This window comes from Phyllostomus discolor, chromosome 4 (assembly GCF_004126475.2).
Source record: "Phyllostomus discolor isolate MPI-MPIP mPhyDis1 chromosome 4, mPhyDis1.pri.v3, whole genome shotgun sequence".
Classification (NCBI taxonomy): domain Eukaryota; kingdom Metazoa; phylum Chordata; class Mammalia; order Chiroptera; family Phyllostomidae; genus Phyllostomus; species Phyllostomus discolor.
Genome location: NC_040906.2, coordinates 16884135 through 16899897, shown reverse-complemented (window position 1 = coordinate 16899897; position 15763 = coordinate 16884135). Strand labels below are relative to the sequence as shown.

The 15763-nt window shown below is 45.2% G+C and overlaps 1 protein-coding gene across 1 annotated transcript; it reads left to right on the top strand.

Annotated features, from left to right (window-relative positions):
- The first annotated feature begins 34 nt into the window (after window positions 1-34).
- On the top strand, window positions 35-14779 carry TMEM169 (transmembrane protein 169). Its single transcript, XM_028509677.2, has 3 exons — window positions 35-139; window positions 8027-8381; window positions 12332-14779. The coding sequence occupies exons 2-3, from the start codon at window positions 8111-8113 to the stop codon at window positions 12952-12954; spliced, it is 894 nt and encodes a 297-aa protein (XP_028365478.1). The 5' UTR covers window positions 35-139; window positions 8027-8110; the 3' UTR covers window positions 12955-14779.
- The last annotated feature ends 984 nt before the right edge of the window (window positions 14780-15763 follow it).

Sequence of the window (15763 nt, the reverse complement as noted above, 5' to 3'; positions counted from 1 at the left end):
AGGCCTAAGCGGCCACGTGACCACCAGGGCCCCGCCCAGCCCCGCCCGCCACCGCAGCTTTGCATCCTCCCATCCTCAGAGAGACCCCTCCCCCGCGACGGCGGCGTCCCCAGCCAGTCGCTGTTCCCGGCACGTGTAGGTGAGACTCCTCGTTCGTTTTTTGTTATTTGTTGGTTTTTGTTCTTATAATTTGCTGCCAAAGGGTCGTTCTTATAATTTCGATGCCTTGGGTGGCAGAAGGGAAGCAGACAAAAGGCGGGAGTGTGCGCTATTTTGAAAAATGCAATCCTCAGTGCTATAGCTCTCCCGGTTAATTAAAATTAAATCTCCAGGGCATGTGGGGACAGAGAGGCTGCAGCTTGGGAGCCTTGCTGCACCCTTCGGCGTCCGGTGACGCTCTGCCCCCAGATGCTACGTGCGGCAGAAGAGAAGGGGCTGGCTCCACTGAGGGAAAGAAATGCGCTTCCAGATCCTTTCCTCCTCGGGAAGGGACCCTGGGGAGGGTCGTGGGGGTGGGGGAGGAGGGCACCGTTGCAGTTCTCCAACAGACGCAAGATAACCGCTTTCAAAAATAAGCTCGAGCCCTTCTCTGCCTCATCTCCCTCTCAGGAATGTAGGGAAGAAGCCACTTTTACCAGATTCGAGATCTGATCCATTTCACCCAGGCTGCATAAATGGATGAGTCTGAAAGAGGAGGTTTCCTTGCAAGCTTCCTGCAAGAACGCATCAGTGTGTGTGTGTGTGTGTGTGTGTGTGTGTGTGTATGAGAGAGAGAGAGAGAGAACCTAGCCCCCAGTTCGTGTCTTATTCCTTATTCAGGGGAGCAAGTCTGCTGCGGATGGGGGAAAGTTCTCACCCATGTTTGAGTACCCCATCACAGTGACCCTATTATTCACATTCTCCTTCCTATTGTTCATCTCGCATGGTTCTCTCAAGCCACCAGGGTGCGATTCCACCTGGAATGGCCTGGGGAGACCTTGCCTGCCTAAGAACAGTGAAGATCTGGGAACTGTGTCAGGTGCTGTGGTCTTCACAATCCAGGCAGGATGCTATTTCTGTCTGTCGTCTGAGTGCTGTATTTACCCCTGCTGGGCATTAAAATAATGTCAAAGCACACAAATGCCATTATTCTGTGGTTGGGCCTGCCACCTGGTTATTCACAAGGCAAATTGGAAGCGGTGGGGAGTGGAATCAGACGTCTTCCTTCCTGTTCTTCCATTCCCTGCCCTTGTCTGACCTCCTTTAAGACACTCTTGCCCCTCAATCTTTGCTGCTGACAGGTGCTAGTCCACACTCATTACGAAGGGGAAGAAAGTTCTTCCTCTTTCCATTTGCTAGATGATCTAGATATCACCTATGTCAACACTTACGCCAGTTATGTAGTTATGACTGAATTTTTTAAAATTATACCATCACCGCTATAACAAAGAAATACATTTATATAGTAAAGTTAAAAGTATTGTTGCAGAAAAGTATAATTCTGGGGCTTTAATCCCAATGACACAATTTTTTTAAAACAGGAAGAGAAATACTGATTAGGTTCTGAAGAGTTTCTTATTACAGAAAATTCCATGCTTTTTCTCTTGGGAAGAAGGAACACTAAGTTTCTTTTAAAGATAATTGTATAAAGACACAATGAAATGTGGTTTGTGACGGGGCTGGACCTGTGCATTCACGGAGCTCTGCCTGGGTGGGTCTGTGTGGGCCTGGCTGTAGCATAGCCTCCCTGTGCTGGCTCAGGGGACTGAGAGGGACTCTGCAGTCCTCCAGTGACAAGGTGACTGGACTGGCTTCAAGCCAGTTCTGACTGCTGAGGATGACAAGCAGCGGTTGCTCAGCAGCAGGAAGCTGCAGCATGAGCAACCAGAAAGCTATTCGTCACAGTCCTAAGAGAGCCTGTGATGAACAGCGACGGGGTCTCTTTGAGAGATCTTTTGTTAAAAATAAAGAGGCATGTCGTCTCTGCCTCTGACCTCAGCTGAGGTTTGAAAGCCTGCTAAGCCCTTCAGGCCTGGAGGCCCAGCAGTCGTGCTGCCTCTGGGAGGCTCCTTATTTCCAGATTTTCACTGGCCTCCGGTTGAGCCATCTCTTCCCAGGGCAACCACGTCAGGCTCCTTCAGTGAATCAAATGCTGCCCTTCCCTGCACTCCGAGTCACTGCCCACTTTGTCCTGGTGAAAAACGCGTTATCAGGGCCATGATCCTTCCACACGCCTACCCTGTCAGCCCCCACTACCACTAACTCCCTTCGTCTTCTGAGATTCCCCTGCTCACCCATCTTCTCACCCTCCCCTGCCCCATCTGCCTGGCAATTTCATGTTCTCTCACTGCAAAGCAGCTGCTGGCTCAGACGTATAGGGGCCTGCGGGATTCTCAACATTCAGACTCACAGAATCTCTGTGCAGTGTGGAAGAAATGTCAATGCAGCTTCTCGTCCCACCCCTCCTTGAATAAGAGCCCAGCCTGCACAAATAAGACTCGCAACCAATTCACAATATTCAGTCAATATTGATTGTGCACCTGCCATGTGCCTGGTACTAGTCTAGGCATGGGGGATACAGTACAGTGGACAAGATATTTAGGTGTCCCTGCCTTTTGGAGTTTACATGCCAGCATGTATGTATGTTGGGGGCAGGTGTGGGAGGGGGAAAGCTACCATGAGAGGTAAGACAATAAGCAAAAAGATCAGATAGTGAAGATCAGATCTTACAATAAGGAGATGCTCAAGTGCCTTGTAACCAACTATCTTTTCGGCCAGGAACTATTTCCTCTATAGAGATGGTCAGGTCCTTCCTAGATGATGAACCTGTCTCAGTGTAAGAGCCTGTTAGGACCAAGTACTTAGACAATGACAAGAAGATGTCACAGGACCACAAAATAACAGGTTGCAGGCAGCCTGGCTGTGCTCACAGCCAAGTCAGAGCATCTGGCTGGAGGCTGGGAGTTTTTAAGTTGCTGTTCCATCATCGTTCCAGCCATTGGACGCTCGTCTAAGCCCAGTTCCCTTCATTTTTCCATTGGCGAGACTGTCTTTCTGAGAGAGGTTAATGCTAATTTCCAATGGTAAAATGGTAAGCATCGTATTTCCTAGTTGGCCTAGTGTATCTAATGATGGTAAATCAAGGTGCTATTGGGAGAATCTGGCCACCCAAGACAGGTAATAGGTGGCCCTGTGGGCGACACATACCCAATCAGAGGAACTGGAAGAATGGCAGGCTGGAACAAGACACGGTTCACCGTAGTGGGAAGTTAACCTGAAAGTGATGGCACTCCACCCTCCCAGCCCCAGCTCAGGTTCCTTGGAAGCGGGAGATGTGCTCGTATGGGTCAAAGTGCAAAAAGTCAAATCCTGATTTTTCTTAAAGCATTGTAGCAGGCCACCCTGATGTGGAAGCTCTATAAGGAAGAGGTGGCAAAATGGCAGCCTGTTTGTGTTTTGTTGGGGTTGGTTGTCCACTTGGTAATTTATTTAAACTTGCGCTAATTGCAACCATTAAAACCAGGAATTTTCACATGACATTTCAGACATCCCATACCAAATGGGCCGGCGTTCCTCTGTGAGAGCAGTTGACAGAACACTGGGCATTGGTGGTGGGAGAGAGGGGAACAGTAACTTTCTACTTAAGATGAGACCTGAGCTCCTGTTTACCATGGCCCCCACCATTCCTTACTGTGTGCAGATGTTAAGGCTTGGTGTCACTGACACTTTGTAGCATTTTTTCAGCCAGGCTTCATGTATGTTACTTGTGTCTCTGCAGGGGGTATAAGGGCAGAGGCTTCAAAGCTTCCTGGTTTCTCCGCCCACTAAGTTCGCAGTTCTGCTGAGTGTATCTAGACGGGTTTGGAGAAGGCTCTGGATTAGATCTGCTCCAGTGACTACCTGGGAGCACAGAACGGTGAGTCCACTCTAGAGAAATCATGCCGGAGGGTGAGAAGTCTGTGAACCAGCAGTAAACCACCACTGTGGAGGCGAGGGTGGAGCTGAGTAACTGGCTGGCGGGGCTTAGTGACAGAGTGAGTGAATGACAACTGGCCAGCAGGCGGAGTAGTAACCGGAGTTTCTGCTGATGACTTAGCGCAACAAAGTCTGTTGCGCTCACTGTGCCATTAAGGGGCACATATGAAATCGTGGCCACGTAATTTGGAAGTTTGGATTCGCAGGCAATAAAGACCCATAGGTGAATAGTTAAGTACTTTATTCAGTGAGACCAGAAAGAAAAGCAAGAATCAAGAGCATATATCACCAGACAAGGAATCACTCACACCCGAACACAGATGCTGGGGAATCCCAAGAGGCAGCAACGGTCAGGGTGCATCTGGGAACAGTTCCGAGCGAAGTGTCCTTCCCTCGGGTGGGATTCCAAAGTCTCACTTTGGGGGCTGTGCTTAAATATGTTTTAGACAAACATGGTTATGTGCCAAGGGCTGTGTGTGATTTTGACTAACTGTTCTCTCTGGGAGAAGGGCCATTTCTCCCAGAAGGGAATAGCTAAAGATCAAAAGATACCCCCTGGAGAGAAGGGCCAGTTCTCCCTAGGAGACAGCACTATATTTTATTTTTTCAATGAAGGACACAGCTCAGGCATAAACAGGGAGAATTCTCAAAGTCCCTTTAACCTTTCAGCACTCTAGCTGGGAAGGTGTGCTCATTTGTGGTGTTCTGATTCCCCTTTTGGTACACTGTTGGCCATCTCATTATAAGTAGAGAACAGTCTCTGTCCCAGTCTGTTCAGGCTACTATAACAAAAATACCTTGTACTGAGTTGCTTGTATAACCAAAAATTTTTTCTCACAGTCTGAAGGCTAAGAGGTCCAAGATCAAGTGGATGGCAGATCTAGTGTCTGGTGAGAGCCTGATTAATAGATACCATCCTGGTTCATAGGCAGCTGGCTTCTTGCTCTGACCTTACGTGGCAGAGAGAGCAAGAAAGCTCTTAGGAGTCTCTTTAATAAGAGCACTACTGCTCTCATTCATGAGTGCTGCACTCTCCTAACCTAATCACCTCCCGAAGACTCTACCTCCTAATGCCGTCACATTGGGAGTGAAGATTTCAACATATGAATTTTGGAATGACACAAGTGTTCAATCCGTAATAGTATCATATATTGTATTGAGCTCTCCAGTGGATTCTGGTGAGGCTTGAGCCAGCGTCAGTGTGGTGCCCTTTGTACCGGACAGCTGAGCTTCAGAATTCCTGGCCCACCCAGGAGAACCAAAACTGCTTGAACCACCTGGTATCAGGGATGTTGCTATTTTATGCCCTGACTCAGGAATGCGTATCACAACCTCTTATGCCTCAGGGCTGATGCATCGGAACACAGCAGAGAGGCTGGGATATAAAATAACCTCAGACAATCCCAGTGTGTTGGGAAACATTTCTGTATGGCTGCCTTAAAGACCAAAATAACCCTGGCTTCAAATAAAATAGATAGGTGTTTTTTTCTGCTATTACCATCAAAGGAAGAGGGTTTATGGCTATTAGGATGCCTGTGATTCCTTCTTTCTCATTCCTCTGCCATCTCTACGGGTTTTTCCTTGTCTGCATGGCTCAAGACGGCTCATCAGGGTCACATTCCAGCCCTGAAGAAGGTGAAAAGAGGAAGGAGAGGTGCAGATGTGGAAGTTGCACACATCACTTTTACTCATATCCCATTGGCCAAGGACTAGTCTGGATCACACGTATCTGCAAGGGATGCTGGGAAATGTTATCTTTACCACATAAGCCATGTGACCAGCTAAAACCCTCCATTATAAAGAAGAAAATAGCTGTAGGTGTAGCACTTACCAATTGTGTCACAACTGAGCTCATTGATTATAAAGGAGCTTATCGGTGCCTCTTTATTAAACTTTTCTTCAGCCTCAGTCTTTGACAAAATCAGGCTAATCCTTAATTGCTACCATGTCACTCCCCGCCTCAAATCATTAATGCACTCACTTAAAATAATTTTGAAAACCTACTTGTATGGCACCACTTTGTAGAGCCTATAGTCCAGGAAAGGAGATGGACAACAAACAAGTAAAATCACAAGTAAAACTGAATTACAACTGTTGATAAATCTTACACAGGAAGTAGGCTGTTAGGACAAGGCATGAGGAAGGGCAGAGCAGGGAACCTGTTTTAAGTCTGGTATCAGGAAAATCTTGGGGGAGGTGACTTTTGAACGGAGACTTAGGGGATACAAAGGTGATGGCCATGTGCAGGGGCAGGGATGGAGCAGCATACCAGCCAAGCCGGACAGCATTTAAGAAGACTTCAGAACGGAAAGCTTTTGGTGTTCTTGAGGAATACATAAGCAGCTAGCGTGACTGAGCATTGGAAGTACGTATGAGAAAAGTGGTCAAATCCTTGTGGATTTGGTTTCACAACAGCGGGATGTCTCTCGAGGGTTTTAAGCAGAAAATGGCATGATTTTATTGATGTTTTCAAAAGATCTTTCTAAATAGTGAGTGGAGAATTGGTTGGAAGGCAGCAGGAGTAGAAGCCAGAAGATAAGGAGCATTTTTTTTTAAGAACCGTAGGTAAGAAATGATGGCCATTAGACCAAAGTGACAATGCGGATGGAAAAAGTGGTGGATGAATTTATAATTATGGAAAGTCGTCTTCAAGAATAGCTTAAATCCAGTTATATTAAGCATGAGATTTAGAACCTGAGTACGTTCTTTAAAACCTGTTTTTCCCTACAGGATGACTGAGAATCCCAAGCTAATGATTTATTGAGGTTGACTGCGCATCTCATTCATTGGCTGTCTTTGGGCTGGGGGTACAGAGGGAGGATGGGTGAAGCCTAACTTCAGAGAAGAGCACAGTCCTTTCTCTTCTCTGAATTCTGAAGATTAAAGTCTTGGAAATGGGGAGATTCTTTTTACCCTCTGTCTTATGGAATCTAAAAGGAAGGGGAAATGTTCAGAACCTATTTCCCAGATGAAAATACTAACAGCGTAATGAAGTATCCAAAATTGGGAGAGGTAATGAAGCCTTCCTCTCTTTACAGTTGTTCACATCTTATTTTTATTTATTTTTTAAAAGATTTTATTTTTATTTATTTTTAGAGAGGGAGGGGAGGGAGATAGAGAGAGAGAGAAAAACATCAATGTGCAATTGCTGGGGGTCATGGCCTGCAACCCAGACATGTGCCCTGACTGGGAATTGAACCTGCGACACTTTGGTTCACAGCCCGAGCTCAATCCACTGAGCTACGCCAGCCAGGGCCACATCTTATTTTTAAATAGGCATTTTCCCTTCCCCTCTGTCCTATCAGGTCAACAAGTAGACACTAAGTATCTACTCTGTGGTGAGCCCTGGGACTTTCCACTGGAGATGAGGAAGCATAAGAGAGTTCCTGATTCCTAAAATATTATAACACCCCTCTCTTTACCTGGTAACCAAAAAGAAAAGAGGGAATGTTAAAAGTGAAAAGCGTGCATCCTCTCCACTGGTTTTCCCGCATGTGACAGGATGTGTCTCAGGAATCTTCTGGGATTTGGGGCCAATAAGAACGCAGCAAACAGTTGTCCTTTATAGAATACCAGGGGATACGTGGGTGGCAGAGTTGTGCCATGTTTGGGTGCCTCACTGAAAGTTGCATTCATTCGTTTGGGTATACTTGCAATGTGTGACTTAGTAGCCAGGAGACCGGAGTACTGGCTGCAGCCATCTGAATCTCCATTTCTGGTGGGAGTAAGAGTGGTTCTTGACCTCCATCTGTCTGTAAGGCTTCCTCACCCAGTTTTCTTATACTTGGCTAGATTGATGGGGTTTACATAATATTCCATGTTTCTGTAAATGACCAACATACTGCAACACAAAGTTTTATTCACAACAATCCATTCTTATAAAAGTGTTTCTGCAGCACTCAAAAGGCAGCAATGAAGTGTTATGAGAAGTAAAGGGAGGCGAAGACTCCCTTTGAGGATCATTTCCCAAACTCCTTTCCAACTCACCCCATTCCCTTCTTCTTCATGGCGTTGTTTTCCCGTCTTTTAAGTTGAACTCATTGTTGAGACATCTTTGCATAACCTCATTCAGGAAGAAGCTCTGTGATGTGTGGACTGTAAATTTGGCCAAGCAAACTGGGCTCTTCACAAGGTACAACTAGACGTGAGGACTAGGATGGAGGAGTCGGCATCAGTGGGAAGCCAGGGCCGGCTCCCAAGCCCCCACCAGGGCTCTCTGAGGAAGGCCGTGGCTGCTGCCCTGGCCCTAGATGGGGAATCCACGATGGGTAGCAGGAAAAAGAAGAAGAAGGAGTTCCGCCCAGAATCCATCATCATCTACCGGTCAGACAATGAGAAAATGGACGAGGAGCCTGGGGAATCAGAAGGTGGAGACCAGCCTAAAGAGGAGGAAGGAGAGGACTTCCTTGACTACCCTGCTGATGATGGTAAGTGTCTCTCTGGGGCCACTTGCTAAAAGCCAGGGGAAGGAAACCAAATGAGGCTCCTCCAGAAGACAGAAAGGCATTTGATCACTGACCTATTTGATCACTGACCTGCTGCGGTCCAGCCGCAGCTAGGTCCAGGGTTTCCTGAAAGGTGGGTAAGGCGTCGGCGATGGGAGACAGACGACAACACGCCTCAGAGGACAGTGATGCTCTGTTCCGTTTATTGCAAGTACAAGCAGGTTTTTATACTTTCATTTTTAGCAGTGATTGACATTTGTGATTAGGTAAAGCAGAAAAAAATTAATACAAAGGTAACCAGGAAAAATACAAAAATTCCCATAGATTCAGTTATATTAAACAAAGATTATTATAACCATGAGAGCCATAAATCAGACAATTAGAAATAGCTGTACGTACAGAGTTTGAATGTCTTACTGTTTATTAAAATTCTCAGAATTTGTCATGGGGCAAAAGGACACGGTAAATTGAACAGAGGTTATAGGAAATTTATTATAAGTCCTTTGTGATGTTTAACTTACCTATTTATCTTTTCTGTCTACAATATTTCTTTATGTACCATGGACTTTAACTCCCTGGTAACTGTTTCTGTGTGCTTAATTTATAATAGTTAACCAGCTTTTTTTATTTCTTTGCCTGTCTAATTTTATTTGATATATATTCCTATTCAAGGTAAAGGCGGGGGGCTGTTACTCCAACAACTTGTAGACACTCGGGGGCTATTTCATTAGAGGGGATTTTATTCTCTGGTCAGGAAATTATTTTATACAACTTCATTGGAATTATGCAAATCAATAAACCTGAGAGACAGATATCTAACAATCCCACCACCTTTTAATCTCCAAAACAAACAGGTAAGGAGAGATAAACAGGAAATTCAGCTACAGTAAAGTCTTTTTATTTTTTAGTTAATAAACACCAGGGAGGTCTGCTTCGAGCTAGCCTTTCCATGAAATTTAGACTATTATAAAACACTTGAACTTCATCCTAATGGACCATTCTAATGTCACCCTCATTGTATGCTCCTGTATAAGGCAATGGGAGATCTGGAACCCTCTGGAGACCATTAGCTCCTTTTGGGGGATACCGTAATTTGCCAATAATCTAATATGCTACCCAGGGGTATCCCTGGGCTGTGGGTAAGGGTCTATATAGTTTTTTTCTTGTTTTCTAGAAAGACTGTTTGTATCTATGGGTAAGGAACAGGCATGGGGAAGTCCGCCAATAATTCAACCTATTGTAACTGATTTATGAATTCTTTTATGGGAACAATTGGGGATAATTTCTTACTCAGGTTTATAAACACTTGATTTAAAGCAATCTGGGCATGATTCAATAGCCTAGGGAGAACTAGCTGTCCCTTCAGAATTTCCCTCAAAATCAGTCATTGACTCTTTTCGAGCCTCTTTCTTCTCACGTTCTGTTCTTATGGGAATCAGGGTACAAAGTAAGACCATGACTAATATTAGCAAGGAAATTATTAAAAGCAATCCCCAGAAAAATTACCGCCCCCCTTTGTATGCCACGCTCTCTTCCAGGAAGATGGATTCCTTGAATGCCCTCTTTCCATGTTCAGACCTTGTCAAAAAACATGGTTGGAAGAGGGCGTGGCACTGACCTATTTCTGTTTGTTGATATATTTCCTCTCACACTGTTGCAGCCTTCATTCAATGAATTAACAGTATTTATTGAGCATTTATTATGTTCTCTCCTAGGTCATGTGGAGGAGCTCTCTGCCCTTTCAGAACTTCTAGTATAATGAAAGAGACTGATTTGTGCACAAAAATTAGTAATACAAGCATACTGTGCTAATTCTTAATACACATAAGATGAAGAAACAATAATAGTTGACTTTTATAATAATCAGGAAAATGCAAATTATTACAACAATGAGTCATAGTGTTCCCTCACATTTACGATGGCCCAAAATTGGGTAAAATATGGTAAGAGCAACATGAGGAAGTGAACATATGCTCATATTCCTCACATGGAAGTGGAATCTGCTTTAACCACTTTGTAGGGAAAATGGTCAATTTTGACTGAGTTCAAGGTTCAAAATATGCATCGCCTATGTCCTGAAAATTCTCAGCATCTATCCCATGCAATCGATGCCCTTCTGCATAAGGAGGTGTGTATAAGAATGTCTGTTGCTGCTAGTGAAGTTGTGGAGTGTCTGTACTGAGCATCACCATGCAGCAATAAATGGATGAGGTAGACCTGTTTGCGGAGATGGGTTGCTCTCTTAAGAGACATATGCGCACGGTGAATAAGCACCATTTCTGCATGATCTCATGCAGTTGACCTTGCACCGAGGGGAAGACAGACAGTGAGCAAATCAGCAAATAAAAGATAGTTTCAGGTAGTGGTTCGAATTCCCAAGACCATAAGCCATGGTGATGGGAAGATAAGTAACTTGTGGAGGGTGGGGGGAGATTGCATGGTCACGCAAGGCTTCTCTGAAGTTGTGATGTTAGAGTGATCTGAATGGCATGAAGGAGCAATCCATGGAAAGACCTTGGGCAGAGCTTTTAGAGCAGGGAGGGCAGCGAAGGCAAGGAACCTAAGGTAGAAACACCACTGCTGGTTTCTGGCATGGAGCTATTTCTGTTAGGGAGTGTGGAGGACAAAGGATGGTGAGAGGTCAGAAAGGTAGGCATGGTTGGATCATGTTGAACCGTGGCAGTCATAGTAAAGAGTTTGGGATTTGTTGTAAGTGCAAGGGGACATCAATGGAGGACTTTTAATTAGGCAAAGGAGAGGCGTTGTGGCATTTATATTTTTTAAAAAAGCACTCTGGCTTCTCTGTAAAGAATGGGTTACAAGGGGTAAGAATTGAAGCTGATGAGAGACTGTTGTCTCCTGCTGCCACAATAGCACTAGGATGAGGGTGACAGCAGGAGAGATAGCTAGAGAAGAGGCTGGATTCACAGTGCAGTCAGGAGCTCACTGATGGGTTGGAGACAGGGAGTGAGAAAAGGGAGGAGTAAACCGTGACTCCTGGCCTTTGGACAGGAACAACAGAGAGGACAGATGCTGGTGCCATTTACTGAGACGAGGAAGACTGAAACCATTAGGTTCCTGGGGAAGAGCACAACACTTTTATCTGGGCGGTGGGACTCCCCACCACCATCCTGGGCCCTGCTCTTTAGAGGGCTCTGTTCTATTCCCTTCCCAGCCATGGGGCAAGGACCCGGGGGACAACCTAAAGCCTGTGCTCTCCCTGCCTCCATCATTTGTAGACTACATTTCACATACTGGTACCAAGGAACACGGAATTCCTTGTTTCAGTGTCTCTCACCTCACTTCCAGGGTAGCCAAAGGATGGCTGTTGGGTGGTTTGGTGTTCGTGGTGGTGGTGGTGGTAGCAGTGTTGTGTGTGTGTGTGTGTGTGTGTGTGTGTGTGTGTACACAGTTTGGACATGAGGACTGGGATGTCCACAGGCTTGTGAGGAGGTCCCCTCCCAGGGCAGCACGGAGAAGGGAAGGGGGCCGGGCTGCTCATCAGCATAACACATGCAGAGCACAATCTTCATACACAGTAGGGGGTACTCATAAGCAAAATTTTCACAGTACTTGTAACCTAGAAACCGGATCACTATCAAATGGTGTCTGTAGTAAAGAAGTTCCTCCCATTCCTCCATATCACAGAGATTGTGTCAAAACTGAGGCCCAGATAAGTAGAGAGAGAACACAAAAAAACAAGTTTAACCTGCTTCACAATTTTATCAGTGTGGATGAGAGTTTCCTGTGGGAATAATCCTACCAGCGGTCACCCTTCTGAGGGACCCATTCAGTCCATCACTGAATCACTGACCCCAGTACCATGCCAGATGCTATGAGTAGAAGCTGTGTCATCAGCTCCAGCCTCAAGGACAACACTGATGAAATGCCCACTCTTCTGATCTTGACTTTACCTCTTCCATGCCCTTCAGGTATGTGGAACATGCCTTTGGACAGCCGCTATGTCACATTAACGGGGACCATCACACGAGGGAAGAAGAAGGGGCAGATGGTGGACATCCATGTCACACTGACTGAGAAGGAGCTGCAGGAATTGACCAAGCCTAAAGAGTCGTTGAAGGAAGCAACACCTGACGGCAGAAAGATCTGCCCAGTGGCAGCAGACCGTGGGCCCCACGTGGTCCTCTGGACGCTGGTCTGCCTGCCTGTGGTTTTTATTCTCTCTTTCGTCGTCTCTTTCTACTATGGCACTATCACTTGGTACAACATCTTCCTTGTGTACAATGAGGAGAGGACCTTCTGGCACAAGATCTCGTGTTGCCCCTGCCTCATTCTCTTCTATCCAGTGCTCATCATGGCCATGGCCTCCTCGCTGGGCCTCTATGCTGCTGTGGTTCAGCTCTCGTGGTCCTGGGGAGCCTGGTGGCAAGCTGCCCGGGACATGGAGAAAGGCTTCTGTGGCTGGCTTTGCAGCAAGCTGGGTCTGGAGGAGTGTTCTCCTTACAGCATTGTGGAGTTGCTTGAATATGACAATATTTCAGGCAATCTCTCCACCAAGGACCCCACACAGGACGTAGAAACTTCCACTGTCTAAACTCCCAACAGCTTGCTTCTTCCTCTGGTCCCAGTAGCCTGTATATCATCTTCCAATTGCAGAAGATTCTTTCTTTAAATTATTCCCACCCCCTTCTCACAGTTCTGGAAAATTCCAGCCCACAGTGACCTGCTCTACCATTTTGATGGTTCTAAGAGGGCAGGGAACAGAAAAGCAACTTATGTGAAAGTTGCTCATACAATGGACAAACTCTTCTTCACTCCCTGTGCTAAAACAACCATTTATCTGGGACAGGGAGCTCAGATGTGTATCATTTCAGGAGCTTGAAGGTGTTACTGGTGCCGGGAGTCCAGGGTAGCATGTGACAGGGAGAATAAGGAGGCTCTGGAGGGACCAATAAAATACTAGATAACAATGCAGTGAGACATTCAGAAATCAGGCATACTACAGTGTATCAGAAAGTAGAGATTTGTGTGTATCACTTAGAGTTATTTAGCTGCGTATAATTGATATCCCCAAACATCAGTGGTTTAAACAACAGAGAAGTTTCTTGTGTAGAAGTCTGGAAGCAGACCGTCAGGGGACCTGCTGAGTCATGGGAATCCAGGCTCCTTTTATTCCCCTACCATTGGTGAGATGTGACCCCCATCACCCCTTTCTTCAACACCCCCATGCTAATTACATATGCTTCCAGCTCACTGTTTCTGGCAGAACAGAGGGAGGGGCAAAGAAGCACATTCTCTGTAGCCAAGGACACTTCGCAGAAGTCTCGCTCAACACTTCTTGTATCACATTGGCCAGACCTTAGTCACATGACTTCCCAAGCAAAAGAGGCTGCAAAATGTTTCTGGAGCAGTTACATGCTAGGTTAAATATTGTGGTTATGTTAATTTAAGAGGAAGGGGAAAAAGAAGAATAGCCATTTTGGCAGGCAGGGAAGAATCCCAGTAATTATTTAAATACATTCAGATTCCAAACCGCTAATATAGCTTTATTTATTTATTTATTTATTTAGGTCTAAATCTTACATAGATTTTATATATAGTTACTAGCTATATATACTATGTATATGCTATACAGAGATGTTAGTAACTCATATACTTGGCAATTAAATGTAATGTCATGTAGTTTCAGGTTTTTTTAGAAGGGAAGAGTAAACAGTTGAGTACGATTATATAGTAGTAGCATACCTGTTTTCTCTGGTAGTGAAGGTGGGACTGTGATATTTTATTTACAGATTAAAGACTTTCAAGGGAGGCATTGCATCTGTTGCTTACCCCCCTTCCCATCCCCAACAGGGTTCAGTAACCCTAAACAGGAAGAGCAGTTGGCTTTCTGTTGTTCGGTACAGCCTCACTCACTGAGAACTTTCTGGGGTTTAACAACAAGCACAATCTTTGCTGTGCTGAGAAGACTTCCTGGCTACCCCGGGGGTATAGACCAGATGAGTTCAGATGAGTTGATTCTGAAATTTAAGGGAAAAAAATTCATTCTTGAAGGTATATTTCTAATTTTTTTTAAGTTGTATCATCACAGGTCAGCAAGTTTTGGAGCTTTGGAGCCTTACAAGAATAGCTGGTACTCATTTCTTATTGGTGTCTCAGCAAGAAGCTCTTGAAAGAACTGTGAATCAGACCAGACTAGTCGGGCATGCATTCCCACAAAAGCCCAGGGCTATTTGCCTAATGCATGGTGCTGAAATCCATCTTCAGAATACACCCCCACCCCTCTTTAATTAACTACTTTTAGTTTGACAAAATCAACATTCTGTCCAGAATTCTTGAAGATAACCTTGGTGCTCTCTGGTGCTTTTTGCAGAGTTGTAAACAATTGAAGTGAAAACAAAAATAAAATCTAACATGTGCTCACTGTGTCTTTGAGTTTCCCTCAAACTATTGTACTTCGAATGCTACAGTTTGCAGAAAAAGGGTGACTATGGTGGCTGTCCTATACATGTATAACACTTTTAATTTGAATATGCCTTTTTTCCATGTACCACTAATTTATGGAGATTCTCTTTAGGTACACTGTTTTCATGGTCGAATTTTTACTTAAAGCTTACCTTTGGAAGTTGCAAACACTTTGTCACATTTTGGGGGGGATGGGGGGTGGGTAGGGAAATCAATGGCCAAGGCCCAAACTAGTTATAATTAGGACAAAAGAGGACCTAGTTGAATGGAAGGGGGTGAGATGAGGATAAGGCCCACGGAACACCTGGATGAAGTTGACATGGCCCTCACTTTAGCTGGGATCGCCACCTAGTGGCTTGTGAAAGAAAGTCATTTCAAAGGGGCTCTATCTAATAGGGTCTGTAAAAGCCTAGATTAATAGAAAATAAAACCAGATTGGGAGGCATGGCTTATGGGGGGCACCTAAATAATGATGCCATTCTCTTTTCTTCATCCCATTCGTTTTAGTCATATGCGACTATGGCTCCCATGCATCTCTATCCAAAAGTGCCCTTTTTCCTCTACCAGCCATAGCCCATTAACCGCTTGTCCTCCCTCTTTCCACCCAACTGCATATCGTACAAATCCAAACCGATCCTGAACTGACAGGGAGAAATGGAATGGACAGAGCCAGAATGCTTTTGCTATGGAGGAAGAAGGGAATAGCCATACATAGTGTCACACTAACAATATTGGCCTCTTCACCCTTGACTAGTGAAGGCCTTGTGCCAGAGGAAGCAGTGCCTGAAAGTTGATTTCCATTCTCTGCATCACAACTGCCTAGCTGCCTGGAAGTAGGTGAGTGGGTGATTCGAAAGACTCCCCTAAGGCTGTCCAAGGTGCAAACAAACACAGGTACTAGAATCTCTTTCATTTCTTCCAGGAAACAAACCTATATT